Genomic DNA, 22,785 nt, shown 5'->3' with positions numbered 1-22,785 from the left:
TAGATCTTGGACTGGAGTGCTAGAATCGACGCCATGGGCTTTACTGGCATTTTGTGCAATTGCTTAATGTGGAAGTGGATTTTGCCTTTCACACTATCTGATCGGAGTATGCAATATTATCAAAAGCACACCGATTCGCCTGTCATGTTTTAGTCGAGTTTACTTTATATATATCCTATTCACGAAAGTGTTAGCCTATACTACATTAATATTAAAGTAATATTAATATTATTGTAATTAAAGGAATGGATTTAAATTTTTCGGACATTACAATTAAATCCTTTAATTGTAATGTCCAAATATTTAAAGAGACGGAGTAAACACGATAAGCACTGCGAACACTCTACTACTGGCGCAAACTGCATATAAACAACAGTGGAACTGCGCGACGGACAGTGCCGCATTACGCTAATAGCTCGCATCTCACTATGACGTGCATATGCTTGCACACGTTTTTATTATTATTATTATTGAATTTTTATTATTTTTTTATACGAAATAAGATAATTGTATAGGATTGTTGATGAAAAATTAAATATTACCAGCAGATATAAATAAATTAATAAATATATTTATATCTCGAGAAATATTGGGGTTGCTGCAGTTCCGTATGCACGAGCCGCCCTTGTAAACAAGTTAATCCTTATACAAACGGGAGGGGGGGGGGGGGTCTTGTGTTCTATCGTTTCTATATCACTCAAATAATATCGAATTGTCGAGGCCATTAACAATATGCTTTAATTGTTGTTGAAAAACAATTGTTTAAATCGATTATTGTTTAAGCTTGCAACAATGTACAGGAAGAAGAAGCGATTGATTACGTTTGATGTATGATTTGCTGATGGAGAAGGTAAAAGGGACAAAGGACAAAGATAGCAATTCCAACTTTGAAAAGGAAGATGAAGGAGACGATCGTAAAGCACAAAGGACAATAGAGAATTTAAGGGATCATCATGGACTGAATTATTTGGGAGATTTAGGGAGTGGTTCCTTTGGCAAAGTCGTGGAAATGGTGGATACGCAAGATTCCAAAGTTGCCGTTAAAATAGTGGTGAAGCCTTTAGATGGAGAAGTCCGTTTATGGCCGCGGGTTCGTCATCCCAATCTACTCGCTGTTAGTCAAGTATTTAAATTTGATCACACGTACGCGTTTGTTATGCCCAAAGCTGCGAACGACCTTAAGCAATTACTCATCTGCGAAGACTTTTACAATATCGCCAACAGTTTCCCTTTATGTAAAAAGTGGCTTCATCAGATACTAACCGCATTGGACTATCTTCATAAGAAGAGTTTTTACCATTTGGACGTGAAGACCAACAACGTGGTCATTAGCGATAGTTTGGATGCTCAATTGTGTGATTTTAGTTTCTTAACTTCCCACCGCGTGGTGCAAAAGAAAGAAATCGGTCTTCCCACCGTACTCTGTCCTCCAGAGGTTAATTATTACACAACGAATGCTTTTTCTCCGGAAAAAATCGACCTTTGGGGTTTTGGCATCATGTCTTTAGAGACCTTGGCAGGGACTCCTTTGAAAATAGGATTCACCAATTACCATAGCACACATCGTCCCGTTACCACCTTCGATTTGTGGAAATGCGTCACGGAACCTTTCGTTCGGCAGATGTTTGCAGGTGAGAACGATGTAGGCAAGTTAATATCCGATATACACGGAGTAAGCGAAGAAGCTGGTCGACTAGCGGTTGATTTCGTTAAGCAGTTTCTTCAGAACTACGAGAACAGAACTCCTTGTGAGTGTGCTTTACGTCATAGGTTTCTTTGTAATCCGGAAGAACCGGTAGACGATCATATTATAAAAAAAATGCGGGATATTAACCCCGTAAACTCCACCACAGGCAGTGGATGCAATTTAACTTCTCCTAAGAATAAATTCAACATTTGGCATCGCATAAGAAGAAGAATCCTCACTTTGCTGTTTGCGTGTGGTTGTTGGTCAACTCGGAGGACCAGTGGGAAAATTAAAAATCCGAAAAATGGCAATTCTTTGAACTGAAGAAGAAAAAAAATGCACCGAACTCCTCTTTTGTGGAATTTTTTATAAAAAAATATTATTGTAGACTCAAGCTTGTTTGTACTCTATAAAAATTGATAAAATAATAGTTAAAATATAATAGTTCAAATAATAAAGTCTTCTGAGTTAAAATTTCTCATAATCGTAATATTTTTTTTCTTGGGACAGAACGTGTATCTGTAATGCGCATGCGTCTTGGAGATTGCTAGTAATATTGAATTTAGTGGAACTTGTTCCACTAAACAAGTATGTGAACAACTCATTAAGATATTCACGTCAAACTAAACATAAAAAAAGGCAGTTATTGATGACATTGAGTTGGATATTCTCCATACCGTTTCCCTACCATTTTTTTAAATCGATGTTATACTATCGGAGTAGTAGTAGTGAATATCTTATCTTAGACAAAGTTGATGACAGTATACTGAAAGGTTACTTGCTTCATCTTCATCACGAGTTGCCTTAGTATTGATTTTGGTTAGAATTACAGTCGGTGCTTGAAGTCATCATATTATCCTTTTTAGTGCAGATATTCTAACCTGATTTACTAGTAGAAAAAAAGGGAAAAACCGTCAAAATTTGCACACTAATTAATCCTTCTTCAAATCCTTAAAGTTTTCTGTTCTAGTTTTGTTACGAACGTTGATCTGAACCAGCTGAGTAAACATCTTCGCCCAGGCTTCTTCTATAAAAACAGAGCGTGAATTATCACAGATTTTTACTAGACAACAACAATGGTTAGTCCCATACGAACTGCAATTAAATTTAGTTGGTTGCCAAAGCAACCTAAAGCTATGGAGGCGAATGTATTATGCCCATGCTTTGCATGTTCTCTGACCAGTTTGAATGCGATACTTATTATTATTATAAATGCCCCTCTTGTTCTGCTATGGGGATCGAATTCAGGTTCTTGTTAATCCAGTTGTTGCTACGGAGGTATTTGCTGTTGAACTACCGGAAACTTGTATTTCGACGGATTTTTTCTTTGAGGTTCAGCTTAATGTTTCTTTTGCTTTACCCAAAACATCCGGTAGAAGGTTTCATAATATGGAATTCGCGAAAATATTCCTATGAGAATTCCTATTTCTATGAGAATGTTCCGCTTTTATTTTAATAAACACAAACTATGAAGTAAAATCTATTCGTTCTACAATCTTGAAGTAACGTCAGAAATGCAAAGTCGTAATATCGAATCAATAAAAGACACTATCTCTGAAGAGCTCTAAAATCATCTGTTGTTCATATCTTTTAACATTTTTTGACACCAGATGGTGCTGTTTCGAACCTTTGGTTGGTTTCCTTAGTGGGTAAAGAACTTATCGATATTAGTGACCTTCAAATTATGGTTTAAAAGCTACTAGTAGCAGAGCATGGTTTTTATCCTGTGATTTGCAGGTCTGATATTAATACGAGATTCCTGTCGGATGAAGAGAATCAAAATTTCGCAAGAGTGCCGTCTGGTGGCAAAATCACAAAAGTATAAGACGATTGTAGGAGACAATAATGGGGGGGCTATTATACTACTTCGGTATAACACTTCATCCTAACCTAGGATTATCCACAGTTAAAGATAAAGAGCGAATACTTTTTATATTATTTTTTTACTGTAAGCTTTGCTGTTAAAGTAAACAGATTTAGATAGGTTCTTAAATCTTCGTATTTCAAACATTTAAAAAAAAATAACTATCATAACTATTATTTAGAATAGCAATAATACCCGCAGTCAATTGTCTAACGCCAAAGCAATTGTGGTTTGCGATTTTAGTGGTCATAAAACGTTTCGGTTTGGTTGATTTTTTCTTAAAGCGGTTCATTTTTGGACTTCGCGTGCATCGGATGACACTTGGTTTCTGCTTTCTGCTACAACTAAGTAGCACGCGCCACAAATAATTGTATTTAGTCGTTAGGTCTAAGGATTCGTTGGATTTTCATAGAGTGACTGTCGGAGACTGGTGTCTCATAGAGGATAGTTACCGAGTACTCACACGTACGGTACGCTTAATCATGCAGATATACACTGGGAAGAGGTTGAAGGTATTCGTGCGGAAACAAACGATATAATTAGCGAGAGATTTTCACCACAACTTTTGACCCGATGTCTCTTTAATCGTAAATCATCTGAGAATTTTTGCATGCCATTTGCGGCGAGGTTCTTCAAAAACTAAATACATCGTCCGACAGGTTTGTACGGGTACATCACGACCGGTCTCAAAGCCTTGCGCAGCGCTACGAGTAATCTGAATTGACATCAAACTATGACAACTTCAGAATGGATAGGATTGAAACAAACGGTATCTTATCTTTTAAATGATTTAAATGGTATTTAAAAAAATAATAAATAAAAAAAGGGTCTCAGTAGGTATAAAGAAAATACACAAGTGCGTCGACCTTAGTTGTGTGTGTACCATCTGTTCATTCAACGCCATTTCTTTAATAAAAGTTGAAAGGCGTATTACAAAAAAAGTAATTTTTTTTCATCTGTGAATTTTTTATATGAACTAGAAATTAACAGAGATATCAGCACCGATATACTTTTTAATATATATTTTTATTAGTTAGGATATGGTATTTGATAATAATATATTACTGTTTTTTTAATATTTTTTTTGAAAACAATAATTAATTAAAATTAAAAATTATTAATCTTTTGCTATTTTGATTTCAAAAATACACCTTTTCATTAATAATATAATCATCGATTAATTTAAAACTCCATTCTTACATTCATGTTGATAGGTTTACAGGATGAATACCCTTGGAGGGTAATGGATGGCAATGCTGTAGCCAATAAAGTTCTAACTGAGGCTCGTCTATTGCTGTTACCCTCCTGCCATGATCAGAGCTTTAATAGCTCAATAGCCTTATCCCTACACTGTCCTCTACAGATAACGGGGAAGATGAAAAGCATTCTTGCTTCGCCCCTTTAAGCCAGTCCTTATAAGGACATTCATGTTTGGGGCTTGGAATAGAGGAAAAACAGTCCTTTTTAGGACTTCCAGGGTAACAAATGGCAAAGCTGTAGCCACTGAAGTTTTAACTGAGGCTCGGCTATTGCGTTACCCAGCCATGATTAGAGCTTTAGCTCAATAATACTCCATCCACACCGATTTTCTTCATTCAGATGACGGGATAAAGAGTCAAGGACTCAGTCCATCGCCCAGTTTTTTTGAGAACATTCATGTTTATCAATCGACCGTGAGATGCGGTGATTGATTCATTCAATCCAATACCCTTGGAGGGTAATGGATGGCAATGCTGTAGCCAATGAAGTTCTAACTGAGGCTCGGCTATTGCTGTTACCCTCCTGCCATGATCAGAGCTTTAATAGCTCAATAACACCTTATCCCTACACTGTCCTCTACAGATAACGGGGAAGATGAAAAGCATTCTTGCTTCGCCCATTTAAGCCAGTCCTTATAAGGACATTCATGTTCCGCAGACCGGCATGATGGTTGTTGTTGCGAAGAATGTTTTTGATTTCAGTACAAGGTAAGCCTTTGACTTTTGATGCAATTTTCCGGCCCTTGCCCGTTCTCTTCGCCATTATACATATATATATTTCTCAGGTAAGCATATTTGAATGCTTTTAAACATGAACAGTTTATGTCCTGACGACTTTGTCCAATCTCTGGATAAGAAGCTGGCGCTCGACCTCCTCAAAAAACTGTTGAAGAAATTTGAGGTAGAGTGGCCAGGGTTTCTAAACCAATATTCAGCGACAGATAACTCCACAGAAGGGGACAGCTCAATACCAGGGGATGAAGGGAAGATGAACCTGATAATCTTTGCTCCCACACCAAAAGACCATACAGAAACTCATGCTCGAAAAAAGCGTAAAACAGCGGAGAATCAGGCAAACGAGGGGATGGGAGAAGACGCCCCAACACTGACCTCCCCACACCTAACAATGAAAAAGTCCCGCCAATTGTACTACGGGAAAAAGAACGATATACGGTCCTCAGGCCTATTATGCAAAGCCACCAAATTGCCTATTCTTGGGCAAAAAACGTAGACGACGGAGTTAAAATCCAGCCTGCCACAGTAGGTGACTACAGACACAAAAACCATGGATGAGTCAAATATTAAATATCATACTTACTCACTGAAGTCGGAGAAAAACCTAAAAGTTGTACTCGAGAGAGTAACAGAAAACATCTGCACAGATGAAATAACTGAAGACCTCCGCCTTCACGATCTCCCACCTGTCAAGGTCAGCAGAATGTTACGGGTCGACAAGAGTCCAATGCCCCTAGTAGTCGTAGAGATACCTAACATACACAAGAAAATATACAACATAACAACGATCTGTGGTCTGAAAATCACAACTGAACCACTAAAGAAAAGAGCCTCGTCGGGCCAGTGCTACAGATGTCAGAAATACGGACACGCACAGAAACTCTGCAGAGCAGACTACAAATGCGTCAGATGTGGAAAAAACCACCCCACAGCAACCTGCTCAAACCCTAGGACCTCACCAGCCAAATGCGCGAACTGCGGGGACCCCGCCCGGCAAACTACAGAGGCTGCAGTCACTACCCTAAGAACAAAACAGGCAACAAAAGGAAACAGATCTCTCAACCCTGCCCACAGGCACCAGAGTCGACGACTCCCCAGTTGCCTGACACTCAACAAAAGACAACAAAACACCAGCTCTCACATGGAAAATACCAACAGTCTGGAAAGCCACCGTCGAAGCAGGACATACGCCGAAGTAGCCCGCCCATCCAAAGATATCCAGCAGGATCAAATTCTTCCAAACATGACAACAGTCATCACAGCCTCATTGGCAAACTCACTACAGATCGCGGCTTGGAACGCCAATGGCCTAAAAAACAAGACACTGGAGCTTCAAGAATTCTCTCACAGATACAACCCCGACATCATCCTAATTAATGAAACTCATCTAAGACCTGCAGACAATCCAAAACTGAGAGGCTACACACTTTATAGAAATGACCGACTGGACTACAGAGGTGGTGGTACATCAGGAATAATGGAATACTCACCCACCCCCAACCTCCAACTTAGAACTCACCAGTGTCGAAGTCCACACAAACTCAACTGGAAGACTTAAAATCTACGCCGTCTACAACTCCCCCGCTAAGACCCTGCTATTTTCTGAACTGAGTGCTGTACTGGGCATAAATGAATTCATCATCGTCGCTGGGGACGATGATGGATTCATCGTCCCCAAACATCCCTCCTGGAACAGCAGAACCACAAATAAAAAGCGCCGTATCCTCTTCAGCTACACAGGATTAAACAACGCTGTCGTAACAGGACCCACCGAACCAACCCACCACAGCCCAACTGGCACAGCCGACATCCGAGACATCGCCATCCTACACACCATCAAATATCAGCACAGCATTCAAGCACTGAACGAATTATCATCAGACCACAACCCAATCCTGCTTTACTTAGGGAACAAAGACCAGTCACCCCAAACCTCCATCAGCTGGGAGAAACTTAGGAAAGTGCTACCAGAACACATTGGTCCGGTTTCCCATATAAAAGCCAAGGAAGAAATAGACACGGCAATAAAGAACCTCACCAATCAAATCAATAAAGCCATAACAGCAGCCACAGTATTCACAATTACCCACAAACAAAACCGTCTCCCGGAAGAAATCATGGACTTAATAAGGGAAAAAAAACAGACAAAGAAAAAGATACCACAACACACGTGCTCCCCAGGACAAAAACAGCCCTCAACAGATTAAACAAATCTGTCCGAGAAGCTCTCCAGAACCACAGGAATCAACACTGGGACAACAAGCTCACCTCCATCTCCACAGCAGATCATTCCATATGGAAATTCCTAAACAACCTCAGGAACAAGCGCAAATCCCCCCCACTCTTCAAGCAGAACAGCATCTTGCATACACAGATGCTGACAAAGCCGAAGCCATAGCAAGAAACCTAGAGAAACAATGCAGTCTGCATATGAGAACCGAAACATCAGCCATCTATACAAGATCCATCGTAAAGTCAGGTTCACAGTAAATCGTCCAGATGTCAATCCAAGCCCTATAATGCCTACCTCACCTACCGAAATAATTGCCGTCATCAACCATCTCAAGATCAAAAAAGCCCCAGGTCTCGACGGCATCACTAACAAAGTCGTCAAGGCACTAACACGCAAAGCCATACCACATCTGGCAAACATCATAAACTCCATCCTCAAATGGCAGCACTTCCCCCAGTCATGGAAAATAGCTGATATCATCCCAATTCACAAACCAGGCAAAGACCCACACCTACCTGAAAATTACCGTCCCATCAGCCTGCTATCCAACTTAGGGAAGATAGCAGAGAAAATCATCCTCATCAGACTCCAAGATCATGTCAACCAACTAAATATCATTCCACAAGAACAACTTGGCTTCCGTCAAAATCACAGCACCACCCAACAGATCCATAGACTGGTAGAATACATCACCACAGGATTTAATTGAAATCAGCACACTGGAGCCGTCTTCCTAGACATCTCAAAGGCCTTCGATAAGATCTGGCACCAAGGCCTCCTCTACAAACTTATCATCGCAAACCTGCCACTAAACATGATACACCTGATTAAATCATACCTCTCCAACAGGAGGACGCAAGTCAAAATCAATGAAACAGTCTCAACCCAACGGAAAATCCTCGCTGGAGTTCCTCAAGGATCATTGCTAGCCCCGATCCTGTTCAACATCCCCGAAAATCCTCTCACATCCACCATCGCCCGTTATGCTGATGACACGGCTATTCTAGCCAGATCCCGCCAACCACATCTCGTAACCAAAAAACTACAAGACACCATCCTGAATCTAGAAAAATGGTTTAAAGGCTGGCGACTACAATTAAACCCCCAGAAAAGCACAACGATACTCTTCACAAGAAGACGAGCATCCCCCAAAGGAGACATCACCCTGTTCAACTCTAAAATTCCCTGGAAAACTGAAACAAAATACTTCTCGATAAACGATTATGCTTCAACAGCCACATCAAGAGTACATTCGCCAAAACTTCAACAGTTATCACCCAGCTATACCCCTTGATCAACAGACACAGCAAACTAAACACAAGAAAAACAAAATTTTACTCTACAAGACAGTGATCCGTCCCACAATTATATACGCATCCCCAGCCTGGAGCCATACCTGCAAGACACATCCTCAAGCTACAAAGACTACAGAACAAATGCCTGCGAATGATACTGGACGCCCCGTGGTTCATCAGGAACGCCCAGATCCACCGGGACATAAATATCCCCTACATCTCTCCACTACTACGCTCCCTAGCAGAAAAATTCTTTATGAAGACATATATCTACGCATCCAAACCAACTAATACAGCAAGCCGGAAACTATGACGGCAATGACCACTGGAAACATAAAAGACCGAAAGCCATCCTAACACTCAACGACGAATAACTAATTCTTCCCACTCAGGGCGAGCTAAAATAGCTCACAAATCTCTCCCATCACTGCTCCCGAAACAGACAACAGGGAATATGAAAAGCGTCAAGCTTCACCCTCTGCGCCATAATGTCCTGCGTCCTGCATTCATGTTCCGATCTAGGTTTGATATATCGACCGTGAGATACGATGATTAATAATACCCTTGGAGGGTAATGGATGGCAATGCTGTAGCCAATGAAGTTTTAACTGAGGCTCGGCTATTGCTGTTACCCTCTTGCCATGATCAGAGCTTTAATAGCTCATTAACACCTAATCCCTACACTGTCCTCTACAGATAACGGAGAAGATGAAAAGCATTCTTGCTTCGTCCCTTTAAGCCAGTCCTTATAAGGACATTCATGTTCCATGTGGCTATTTCATTTCTATTTCTGATATTGCGATAAGAGTACTGTACTTGTATAAGATAAAATATCTATTTATTAGCTTTTTTCTGTTCACAGCTGGACGAAGGTCCAAATACCTTCATTGTATATTAACTTGAGTTCTTGTTGCTATCTCTTGCAGCTCTTTTACCATTTCTGGGATACCATTTAGATGTTTAGATATACATATACTCTTTGTCTATTTTGTAGTGTCAATTCTTGCAATATAACTTGCCATTTACTATGTTAATGGCTGTTACAATGTCTCTCACCCTGATCTGAGTTCAATCCAAGTAGTGTGCTGCAAGATGCTAAATACGTAAAAGGTGTGTAACGAAGGCATAAAATGGAACCTGATGATCCTGTTTTTCTTCCTAAGTGTTTTTGAAGGTTAATCAAGCAAACATGTGCAGAATCTTAGATTCACAAAATATATTTTGTAATCTTAGTAATTGAAATTAGAGTCGTTTTTAAAATTGCGCATTTCACAAAATGTGTATCCGTTTAATTTGTCCATCCACGTAAAAATATGTTGTGCTATCCATTGGCACGGGGAATAATTGGGGAAACAAGTGCGTGTGCTCATATTTATTATCTCCTGACTTTATTGTGACTCCAAAAATTGTTTGATCTTTGGAGCAATAGTTACTCGCAATGCTAATGTACAATAGGATTATAATCTTTGGTGGATGATTCCCATGTGAACATGATCCAGACTGAAATATATAGAGCCACTTCACCTAATTTTTTTTCTTTTTTTTTTTTCTAAACGAATCAGTGTTAAAGGCAAAATTAGATAAAAAAAAATTATGTGTCAGTAAAGAAATGATCGCAGACACTCATAAAGACGTGCCATTCAAAATGGTTTAACTAACCAAAGCCGTTTCTTGAGATAGAATTTCATTTAGCAATTAAAATGGCTAAACGATTAAGGTTCTTCACTGACGGGAATTGAAGATCTTTCCGACCAAAGGTCTTCGTCTATGCCGACTGAGCTACGGAGACTCAAGAATATAAATAAAAACGTAAATAGAAGAGGACAAATTTCAGTGACGATTTCAAATACCAAATTTTATTATAATGTATCCAGCCAGAATGTTGTTATCATTTGCATATAGACAAACCAGCAGATGCTGCTCCCAAAAGCATAAAAAGATATTCTTAAACTTAACGTTTATTGTAGAAAAAAAAATAAATCTGCGAACTTTTTTTGTTTTGTTTTTTCCCAACCTTCACATTATAGACTTGCGCAGTTTTACATCAAGACCCTGTTTCCAGCATACACTTTTTCCCAGATAGGATTTTATGTTTTATTTGGTCGCGTACCAGCAAAACGAAACATGTGTCCCTGCTTGCAATTTACTGAAAGAACAAACAAAAGCTACGAGAGGAGACGTGATTTAGTAACATGCTAACAGTAAATAGTAACTCCGAGAACAGCATTATGAAACTATAGAACTCCAACAACTTACCACTCCCCTCATCCTACACAACTTAAGCAACGTTACGGCGAGCGAAGCTGTTCGTGCTGGGTTACGACACCCGTACGACTGGGGATTTCATTAAAATATTTGCACTGGCCGGAAGGAGAAAGTTTAGCAAATGGCCGCCATATTTTGAGTTTTTCACTTTTTATTGTCAGCAGTGTCACCAAGAACTCCTCGCTGGTTCCAGGAGATAACGTATCTGGGGAGAATGTCCAGCTACACGTGCAAGCCTTGAGATGTCAGAACGAGAAATATAACCTCACTAAAATATCTGACTGAAGTCTCGCACCCCCGTCACTAATTAACTACTGATGCTCTCTTTATGGGGAAGAAATGGCCCATTCTTGCGCCTGTCCAAGCAACCTAGCAGTTTGTGTACACTGCCCAGTCAAAATAATCATTCCCTTTTAACTGTTCGTTTTTTTTTTTTTTTTTAATATTCAAACCTAAGACAATCATGAAAAGTATAGAAATGGCCGAATTATAAAGAATATGAAAATGATCTTACATAGTCATAAACAAAATCATGTTTCGCCATAACATTATAGTGATGTTTGTTGTCATAGCAACGGAATCTAAAGTTGTGTTTTAGGTGATTTTGCAAAATTCGTAAATAATTAAATTGTAGAACTATACATGGTATTAACGTACTATGGGTTGATTAGCCAACCTCTCGTGCATGGGCTGAACATAAAAAAATAAAAATAAATTAAAATGTTATCCGACCTTACGTAAGTTATGACGGGTTATCTAGATGGAGAGATATTATTGACCTTTGGGTTAGTTTATTTCCTTATTTGGTGGGTTGTATACTGTAAATAGTTTATTGTTGTCATGGGCAACGTATTTTTATTATTTCTTCGAAGTGTTTTGCATACTTTTTTCACTAAACACAGCTTGATTTAAACAAAACTGTGTTAAGATGCGATAGATCTTAGTGATCCTAAATACCAAATTCCATCCAACTAGAGCTGATTACTTTGGAATTTAAAAAAAAATTACAAACACGAGAGCATGTAGTACAGAAGTGAAATATCGAACTTCGTCGCATTCTGTGCAACCAGAGCGAAGTTATAACTTGGTATCCTTTCCAACATTTTGCTTGATTCGGTCTCCTAAACTGCTCTGATAAAAACAAAATTGAACTGTCTCGACAAATATTTGCAAAAATCTCAAATATCCAATTTTATTAACACCCGTTCAGCTTCTTATGTGCCTTACAGAGGAACGAAAAATATAGGAATCTAATAGGTGTTAGGCGTTTTACGAAATGGATCTAAAACTGAATAAAAAAAAAAGGCTTTGGTTGGTTGGAAGCTGTTTAATATCTGATTTAGACTTTTTTTTAAATATTAAAATAGCCTCAGATAGACGATTTTGATTTTAATATCTACTGCATGGTTTAAGAGATGAGATAGAAAATAAATAATAATATAAATATTCTTAAAAATTACATGATCAACTCTCGTGTTTTGAACATTCTACACGTAGGCACGTGTGGCTGACAATATAAGTGTTTTGTTTAAAGGCTTTGTTTGATATTCAGTAGAATCTGTTATAGTGATGGAGTTTGTTATGAAGGTGTAGTCGTCTTTATTTGTTGTCTTATATTTTTTATTTTATTTTTCATTTATTTCTTCCTTGCTCACTTGTAGTGAGCAAAGATAAGTTGGTATCATAACACTCCCTCGTGTTTATTTCCTCATTGTTCATTGCATTTTGATTTTTTTTTTTTAAATTTGCATTCCTCTGTTGTTAACACTAACATTTCGTTCCAGGTTTCGTATTTGTGTTAATTACCACCTGATCCTCAGCATTCTGATTTGTTCTTCATGTATTTTCTCATTATAGAAAGATGATTTTATATAGTTCTGATGTTAACATTCTTATCATTTATTTGAATCAATTTTTAAAGTTTATTTCTAGAAATGTACCAAAATTTGCTCATAAAAATATAATTTATCAGAAGGACGCTTCTTTATGTAAGATGGAATTAGTTCGGAAATATGCAAAAGAGAGAGCGAGAGCATATGAACGAAGATGTTGGCGATGAAGAATATTACCGTTTTAATTCATTCAACGTAAGATCGCAAGAGCCTCCGTAGCTCTGAGGCCTTTTTGGTTGGAAGCACATGAGTTCGAATCTTGTGTATGATGGAAAGAACTTTTATTAGGACTTTTCAACTGAAGGTGAGCTATCCGGTATCATATGGAGATTTAAGGGGTTCCCCCCCCCCGGGAAACTCGAGTTTTTCGTCCCGCAAACCAGCCAGGAAAACGTGTGCAATTTACACACATAAATATATATTTAGACATAAGAAAACCACCTTACACTAAAATTAAGGTTAGGAAAACCAGTCTGAGTTGGTCGTGGGACTTAAGGGCCTGTGAACATTACGGAGATTATTATTTATTCACGATCGCAACTTAAATGTATTTTTTTTATTTTTTTTTTCCACATTAATAATGTATTTGGTTTCAACCACTTCTAGAGGAAGCAGAAACAACACTGTTTATCCTTTTTTCACATCTGTTTATGTAATCTTTAAAAATTCTGTAATATACAGTTGCTTTCTTAATATCATTATGTTTAAGAATTATTTCTTAAATAGATAAGATCGCTGATCATTAGCTATCTTCTTTGAAAAGTAAGGTTAAAAATTCGTTTTGGATCTCGGCTAAAGGTAGCCATGTTGCACTGCTAAACTGTGGAGTGTTTACCACTAAACTGCGCATGACAGTTATGAAACGCCATCTACAGGTAACGAAATAATCGCTGTATTTTGTGCATATTTATTTATGAGAATTTTCGGTGCTTCTCTGATTGCGACCAAGGATTCTTTAATACGATAACGATGCATTTGTTCCGTTAACAGTCTTTCATCGTCGCCAATGAATGTGAAGGCCCGTTCGATTCATTTTTAAGCTACTTATTTAATAGCTACACGACCCTCCCCGAACATTTTCAATCGTTGTACGATGCAAGACACTTTATAGCCTTAAGAATACACTTAAGAAGTGTTCGGTGGGACATTTTTATTTTCTCCACGAGTGATTTGTCTCGTCTAGTTTGACCTCACCGGGAGTCTAAAATACAAGAAGGTGTCGTACAAGAATTTTAACTGCCTACGAAGATTATCACCGCTTTCCCCAGTCCTCCGTCTTTTTCCATGGACGAGTGCGTGGATGTTCTTCGTGCACCCGCTGATGGTAAGACAGCTCCTCTGGTGAGTTATGTCACAGCCCGTCGCCAGGTCAACCAGGCGTACCAGGAGCGATAGGAACTGTCTGTGTGAAGACCCAGCATGGCAGCTCCACTGCACGGCTAGGTAGACGGCAGTCCCGCGAGGCCCTGATCTGCACACACTTACTGCCTGTCATCCGGCATCCCCCCACATCTTCCTCAAGGCTCTGCGGGGTGAAGAACAAGGCGAGCACGCTGTCGAGAATGATAGACAGCTTTCCGCCGAGCGTCGTCTTGGCGAGTATGCTCCGGGTCAGGGAGAGATGCGTTTCGTGCTGTCGCGCGCGAGCGTACGGGACCGGAGGCTGCCAGTGGCGGGGGGGGGGGGGAAGAAGAGGTAGGAAAGAGAGAGAAAGGAGATGGCCGCCGGTGACGAATGATGGACAGCTAGTCGTTACTGGGAAACAAGCGCAGCTGCAACGACAGCCCCTCCCTGGGGCCCGCAAGCTCGGGAAAAGGGGCTGCGGTGGATCTCGCACGTCCAAGGGATTAGGCATAACGCCATTCCTAATGACTGTCGTGAGGGACGGCTTTCTGCTCAATAGCCGGGGAGGACACCGCCGTATTTGTCTTTTCGTGTCGCACTGGACGGCTGAGGCGACACTTCTGAGAAATCCGGGGAAATGACACTACGCTCGTGGGATGGTGTGACAATGGAGCTGGAGACAGAGGTAAAGAATAGCAAACAGCTCTAACTCGGGCCTTCTCGCACCAGGATTATTTCTCGCCGGCTTGAGAGAAAAATGAAGTTGAGTACCTCGGAAAATAAACAGTGTTGTCCATTAATGTTGGCCTGCAAGTACTCGGATGACACATTTTTACTGGCCATTCATTTCGTCCCTATCTCTCCATCTGCCACGTTGCTGAGGAGAGAGAGATTTGTTATAAAGCGTCATTTCGGATAATGTTTGCTTCTTAAAGTAAATCGTCGTCATGGGGACTATGGCCTTAAATTTCAAGCGGTCTGAAAGATGGCGAAAAGTACCTTCGGAAATTTTTACGATGCACACAATATTCCGAGAATTTTTCCGAATAGTTTGGTAGCGAAAGAGACAGATAGTGAGCGTCGGGCTTCGTCAAACAACTTCGGATAGATACGATCCAGTGTGGACTTGCTATTAGTTATCTCAACGGGGTCATTGTGGACACACACACACACACGTTACGAGTCGAGTCCACATTGTCGTCGGTTGTTAGTGATCTTGTCTGTGAGGTCTGTTACGGCCATTGGCGACAAATAACGTTCTTTGTAATAAAGCGCTTACTATTCACTATTAAAACATAGTACTTCGTGGCATTATTATTCAACTGTTGGCGCGCGCGCAGCTACATTATTACAACGTAGTCGCATTTTTCCATTGTTACAACACAATTAAGGTTCAATTGTTGTTACAGCACACTCGCAATTGTCCATTATTTCAGCACAATTAAGGTGTAACCGTTGTTACAACAGTCACAGATTGTCCATTATTACAACACAGTTTGAGTTTGACCATAAAAGTTTTTCCCGTCACTGCAATTCAATTATCAGTGATTAAATGATTAGTTACAAACAAAGTTCTCTCTCTCTCTCTCTTCGAACATACCTCTTCCCATCGACCCCCCCCCCCCCAAGCAATAGATTTAGTATCAGCAAGCGTGTCAAGTAGGGAATCCTTTCTTTACTTGCAAGAGTTCAAGCTTCATAGTAGCTGATTAAAAAGACCACGTCTGATGATAGTTCATAGTTCGTTTAGTTCATTTGTTTTGTTAGGTTGGCAGTTTTTTTTTTTTTGTGGGGGGGGGATCAGAAAGCCTTGTCCATTAACAGGATAAGATTATAACTGGATTCTCCTACATTACATTACAGTTGTGGTATTTTATATTATTTTATTACTAATGATCGCTGTATAGAATATTGTCGCACTTAGTTCAGTTAAAATTAAAATTTCCAATTAGTAAAAAGGATATAAAAGAAGTATTCCTTAGAGAATACTTATCTGACTGGTGATGGCTGAAGTATACATCCTTGAAGTCAAGAGTCAGTTCGCTTTGATGCGAATTGTTTTATTCTGAAATCTGATTCACATAATAACGTAAACCCGCTTTTGAATGAATAGACCGTGAACTACCCATCTAGATTATGAATAAACAGATTTAAATGTTTAAAATCCTTTAACAGATAAGGCAAAAGTAAACAAGATACGACAGATATCGGCCGCCATCTTGTGTTCATTCGACTGTTGGGCGTTATCAGTTAATCGACTATTACCTATTTTAGTGTATCCGTGTGTGGTCTATTGTGTTTTTTTTTTTTTTTGTCTAAACTAAAAATAATTTTCTTTCAGATAAAAAATCTTACTAATGCGTCTAAGATCAACTAACTCCGGATGTAATCGACAACAATTGATCACAGACGAGCCTACGTCTTTCTGTAGGTTCTATGCATGAAAAAAAATTAGGGAAAAAATCATATAAAAATAGATGGATGGGTAGGGGAAAGAACTTTATGGAGAGGAGTAAAAACTTTAATTAAAAATAGTGACAAAATGTCATAAGGAGGATTAACTAAATTATATCTTATGAACGACAATTCTGCCATCAAAATAAAATGCATCTTTGAGATAACACAGAATTGTGTTCAAGTGAAGTAAAGTCAGTAACCTGTACTTGGTTACTAAGGAGGGTTCTTCTGTTTGTCAATATTGGATGTATTCACTTGGTCTGTTTTGTTGCATAAAAAACTGGACCCCCCTGAGGGGGAGGGAACTGCGATGTCCGTATGAGATCAAGTCTGTATATTTTACTAATGCCTTACAGCTGTAGAAAGGATGCAAGAAAGTGTTTCTTTATAATCATAATCCGTCTTATACTTAGCGTATAATATAGATTCAAACACTAGGAGGCGCATGTCAAAACATTTTAGCTCTAAAAGAAGGGAAACGTAACTTAAAGTCTACGCTTATCAGCCATCAGTTAGCGAACATTACATCCTAAAACAGAGCGTTGAACTGATACTTTTCAGCCAGCAGTATTTCGGGATAATTAACAGGAGATGTCAAGTACAGAAGAGCTAAAGTACGCCTTGCTTTATCGGTCAATATAAATTTACAGATGAGTTTCTGTGAGGGCTATTTAAAAAAAAAATATATATATATATATTAGGAAGAGCTGCAATGCTACGTAAAGGTACGATCGCAATTATAACCAAGAATAGTGTTGCAATTAATAGCCAATAGAATGATCTCAGAATAGTCATGTGACAGTTATTAAAAGAATGGCATTATAAGATAATGCCTTCATGAACAAAAATTAAATAAAAATTAAGGAGATAATATCGGAATGGAAAATTCATTATTAGACGATAAAAAAATATGCAAATGAATCAAAATAAAACAAAGCAAGAGAAAAAGATGAATCGATGGAAGGAGGGTTTGCTCTGTTATGTTTCGAAAGTAGTTAGATTGGCCAAATGAAGTAATTTTTTATTTAGCGTGTGCATATTTATATTCTAAATTTAATGTAGTTTAGACTAAATTAAACTCAAATCTTAAAACTAACTAAATTCGTTTTAAAGGAACTTCGCTAGAATCGTAGATGGCTAAGCTATGGCTAAACAGTCTACTAAAATCCTAATCGCGGACGTGTTTGAACTCTAGGACTTCCCCAAATACAGTTTTTCGTTGAGCTAAGAATGTTGACGTACGTGCAGAATCCAGTCATCATAATACAGGGGAAAAATTATTAATTTAATTATTTTTTTCCTAACGCAGATAATATCGGAGATGAGATTCACATTAAAAAAAACTTTAATAAATAATGACTAGACAGAAAAAATTTCATTTGAGTGTCTGTAGATACAAAGGTGAAATAACGAAAATAATAATAAAACATTATTGTACTTCCAGATCAGGAAAATATTATTTCTTGCGAATAATGCAAAAAAAAAAAAAAAAAAAGAATCTCTATGACCACTAGAATAGCATTGTTGCTGTGCCAACACAGAAAAATATGGTTGCCATACCAACGCTATTGTTACCATGCCAACCTAGAATAGCATTTTTTTTTTTTTTTTTTACAGTTTCACTATAGGAGATTATTGTTGCTCTTGAAAGAGCATTTTAACATTTCTAATTTAGAACTGCAATGCATAAACGCAAGAGGTGGTGGTGGGGGGGGGGAAAGGATATCAATGTCCATCCGTATCAAAAGACTTCGGATAATCTGATCTTTTGCTCCGTTTGACGAAGCAATACGTGAGGAAAATTGCATATTAGCAGAATATTTTCTTCAAATAATTCGTAGCAGTGGAGAATTATTTAGCGGAGGTAATAACGTCAAACGCAAGCATTACACACTACAAGTAAAAGGAGATTGCGGCATTTAATTTTCTTTCATCTTATTTTTTCCCCCCTTTTCCTCTTCCTTTACTGGCCACTGCAAGAATTAGTTGAAGTAATTATGCAGCTTTACTAATTAAATCCATAAATCCAAGTCAGAAAAACAATTAAACCCTTCGTAAGAAGTTACCAGATCAAATCAGGTTCCACGTAAATTTCGTGGGAGCAAAAGTTACGGGGGAGAACACACACACACACACATACACACACAGAGGCCCAGCCAGTCTTCAGTGCATGTCAGCTCAGACACTTATCACTGTGGATTTAAAAACAGCGCGTTAATTAAAAGGCTCAAGAATACCTTTAAAGACAAGACCGTAATTTAGTGACAGCAATTTAATAGGAAAAACATAAACAGTGTTGAGGAATTACTCGCTTTTTTTCTTCCTTTTGTGTGTGTGTGTGTGTGTGTGTGTGTGTGTGTGTGTGTGTGTGTGTGTGTGTGTGTGTGTGTGTGTGTGTGTGTGTGTTAGCCAATGCCGAAGTCACCAGTTCTACAAACTTCGAGAATTGCTGGTCTTCTTCTTCTTCTTCACTAACAACCCCCCCCTCTCTCTCCCGTTTTCTACTATCTCTTTTGTACTGTTTTCTTCCCCTTAAAAGGTAAGATGTGCAGAGAAAATTTATTACAGAAATAAAGTAGATGGCAAACTTTGCTAAGTGTTTAGGGGGGTAAGTAATTGCTTTGTTACTTTTAATCATTTTATGGGGAGGGGATTTTGTTCACTCATAGATTAATTGTCTGCAGACTATTTAACGACAAAATATATTTATGTTTTGGATTTTTATTAAAACACCTGATTATTTGGAAAGAGAAACAACGCAAAAAAAAAAAAACATTTCGAGTTTTAGTAATGGTGCGATGAAGTGCTCGATGCTCATTGGATAACGGGATTACGGCCACTTGGAATGGAATCTGAAAACCGGGAGCTGACGCATTACCGACAACGAATTGGAAACAGATTTGATAGGAGGACATTATTATGGGAAAGATTACCGGTAGGTGGCGCTTTAACGAATTGGTCTGCAACTAGGGATTGAATGACGGGCAAAGTGTTTTAGATTGCAACGGAAACTGTTTTAAATTACAGAGCTCGTTTGGTTATGCGGTATGGAAAGAGAGAAGGAGAAAGAGGACAGAACATAAAAGGGTTAGCTGAATTGGTTATTGAGATTACAAACGGATGCTATTTTATGTATTTATTCGTCTGGGGTTCCCCGACCGCCCCTTAGGACTGGTTGAACTCTCATAATGAGAGAATAAGTATGTATTTTATGATTGTGGATTGCTGTGTTCACGGGGCCTGTTCTGGGGGGAGGCGAAAAACTCCCGACCTCCGTATGAGACTGGCTAACTCACCTTTAGTCGAAAGAGACCAGATAAAGGTTCCTCACGTCATCGACGGGAATCGAACCCAGGTCTTTCCGACCAAAGGGCGTCGTCTACACCGACTGAGCTACGGAGGCTCTGGTTCTTGATATAGTCGCCAATATTCTCTCTTCCTCTGTGTAGAATTTTTTCCATCTTCTTCCTCGTATTCAGACAGCCATAAAGAGATCATGACTCACTTATATTTTTATACGCAGCTATTTGTCAGTAATAGACACATTCACACTGTAATCTGGAGACCAAATACATTCCTTCGAATGTATTTTTGTTTGTTTTCCACATATTTATGTAAGCGTATGCAAGTTTATATAAATTTGTATATTAAATAACGCATCTTTTAATAAATTCATTTGTGACGTCACAAATAGCAACGGCAAAGATTGTTGTATGCTTGTGGTTTATTAATTTTTTGATTGGCATTTTGAATTACTTCATGAATCACTTATCTCACCGCCCAGTCACGCATCGGCATAACCATTATGTTTTTATATTACAGTGAGCAGTCTTTTCATTTGTATTTTTTAAAAAGTTATATGTTTTTAAGCACAAATTTCATAAGATTTGAAATAGTATGAAATTTAAGTTGATCTTCATGATCTGCTAATAGATGATCGTTATTGTCTAGCGTGATGGCATACCATGTATTGGATGCCTGGAATGGCTTAGAAACATGTTTTTATTATATCAAACTATACGAATAGATGATTAGGTATAGTTAAAAAGTTGTAAAAATCTTCCGTAGTTGAATACAAAAGTAATTTAGAACATCCAAAGCATTACCATACTATATAAAAGTAAACTAGTCTAGTCACGCAGGAAGAGAAATAGTTTCCCACGTGAAAACTATTGAGTACATTTTCTCTGTAGAAAGGAGTCATAATTAGACATGTTGTAAATAAAATGGTGTAGGAAAAAAAGACAATGAAATTTAATACTGTTGTAAAAAAAAAATTCTTTTTTTAATTAATTTTTATTTAGAAAAGAAGTTTCAATTAGATTATTATAAAAAAATGAAAAAAATATTTATAATACACACAGTTAGTAATTATGTTTACTATACCATCTGATCATTTAAAGTCGAGAGAATGGAGCCTTCATAGTTTAACTTGCATACGTTTTTTATAAGTTTCTCTTATACAAGAAAAAATCAAAAGATTTTTGATGAGATCAGATATATCAGATATTCATTTTCAAATAAACACTCAATACTCACAGGTATTTGATCTAAACTTCGACGACGCACAGTGGCGCCACCTTCCGTCATTTGTGGGAGCACGTCATTTTTTCGAAATATTTTTAAAAGCAGGTGCTCCAGGGCCAGCTTCCGGAGCTGTAAAGGCGCTTTATTTGAGGTTGAGAACACGATCTACAGCGAGGTCATTATTCACTCCAACAAACGACCTCAGTGGAAAAAGTGAAGAAGTCATCGTGGGAAATCAATAGCGAAAAGGTATACCAAGAGAGAGAGAGAGAGAGAGAGTTTCATTTCGGTGCCAGTTTTTAATTTGTGTTCGTGTCGAATGTATCTTTTCAAGTCTAAGAGAAGAGAAGGTTCGAACTTCTCTCTACTATGACAACTTTATTAATGATTGTAAGCTGTCGATAGCACATGTCATCTCGTCCGTATCACTGGATCATTATGTGGTCCCGTCTTTTCTTTGTCTTTTGTTCCAAGAGGTCACAGGGTGGAAAGATGTGGGTACCTACTGAATTTTACTGACCGTAGGAAGCCTCATTTTTTTTTTCTCTCCGTAAAGAATTCTGCTTTGCTTTCTTCTTACAATTCTCTTAAGGTGGTCTTAAGGGCAATATGCAAGTTGAAAACACACTTCCGTTTGGTGGAATTACAGTTCTAAGTATTGTGTCTTCTTTCATTTCGATTTCTATTTGTAATCTCTCTCTTTCTCTCTGTCTTTCATTTTATACTGACACATACCTATTACTATATTAATTCACCTCCAATCTCTCTCTTTTTCTTATCCAGTGTTTTATGAGAATGCATTTTAGCCACGTGCTGTTTAGCAAGGTTTTCATATTATTTAGGACTTTACATTCATTTCGTTTAATGCGAAAGTTTTCTACTAAGAAAAATATACAAATTATTCATTCTCCTATGAAATTTGTTTGTTCTACTTATCTTTATACGAACGTTTTACTATTTATGTTTATAGTTCGTACAGATTCCAAACAGAGCAAACATAGGTCTCTATGAATTATTCTATAAAATAACATTGAATTTTTATTCAATTCAATGTTATTTTATTTTATTTTTTATTCAATGTTATTGCCTAACATTATTAGGCCAGGCAAAAAAAAAATCCATTGAAGCTTTATTTGAACATTAAACAAAATCATTTCATCCTTATAAAGACTGGCTTCAAGGGGCGAAGCAAGAATGCTTTTCATATTCCCCGTTATCTGTAGAGGA

The 22,785-nt window shown here is 38.2% G+C and overlaps 1 protein-coding gene across 1 annotated transcript; it reads left to right on the top strand.

The window, feature by feature from the left end:
* Positions 1 to 826: 826 nt before the first annotated feature.
* Positions 827 to 21,800, top strand: LOC150103273 (uncharacterized). The gene is made up of 2 exons (XM_090398434.1): positions 827 to 1,795; positions 21,573 to 21,800. The coding sequence occupies exons 1-2, from the start codon at positions 827 to 829 to the stop codon at positions 21,798 to 21,800; spliced, it is 1,197 nt and encodes a 398-aa protein (XP_090254560.1).
* The last annotated feature ends 985 nt before the right edge of the window (positions 21,801 to 22,785 follow it).

Source organism: Typopeltis vanoorti, chromosome 9 (assembly GCF_054136105.1).
Source record: "Typopeltis vanoorti isolate ZY-2024b chromosome 9, IOZ_Tvanoo_1.0, whole genome shotgun sequence".
NCBI lineage: Eukaryota > Metazoa > Arthropoda > Arachnida > Uropygi > Thelyphonidae > Typopeltis > Typopeltis vanoorti.
Note: the sequence above shows the minus strand (reverse complement) of the source record. Positions and strands in the feature narration are given on the sequence as shown.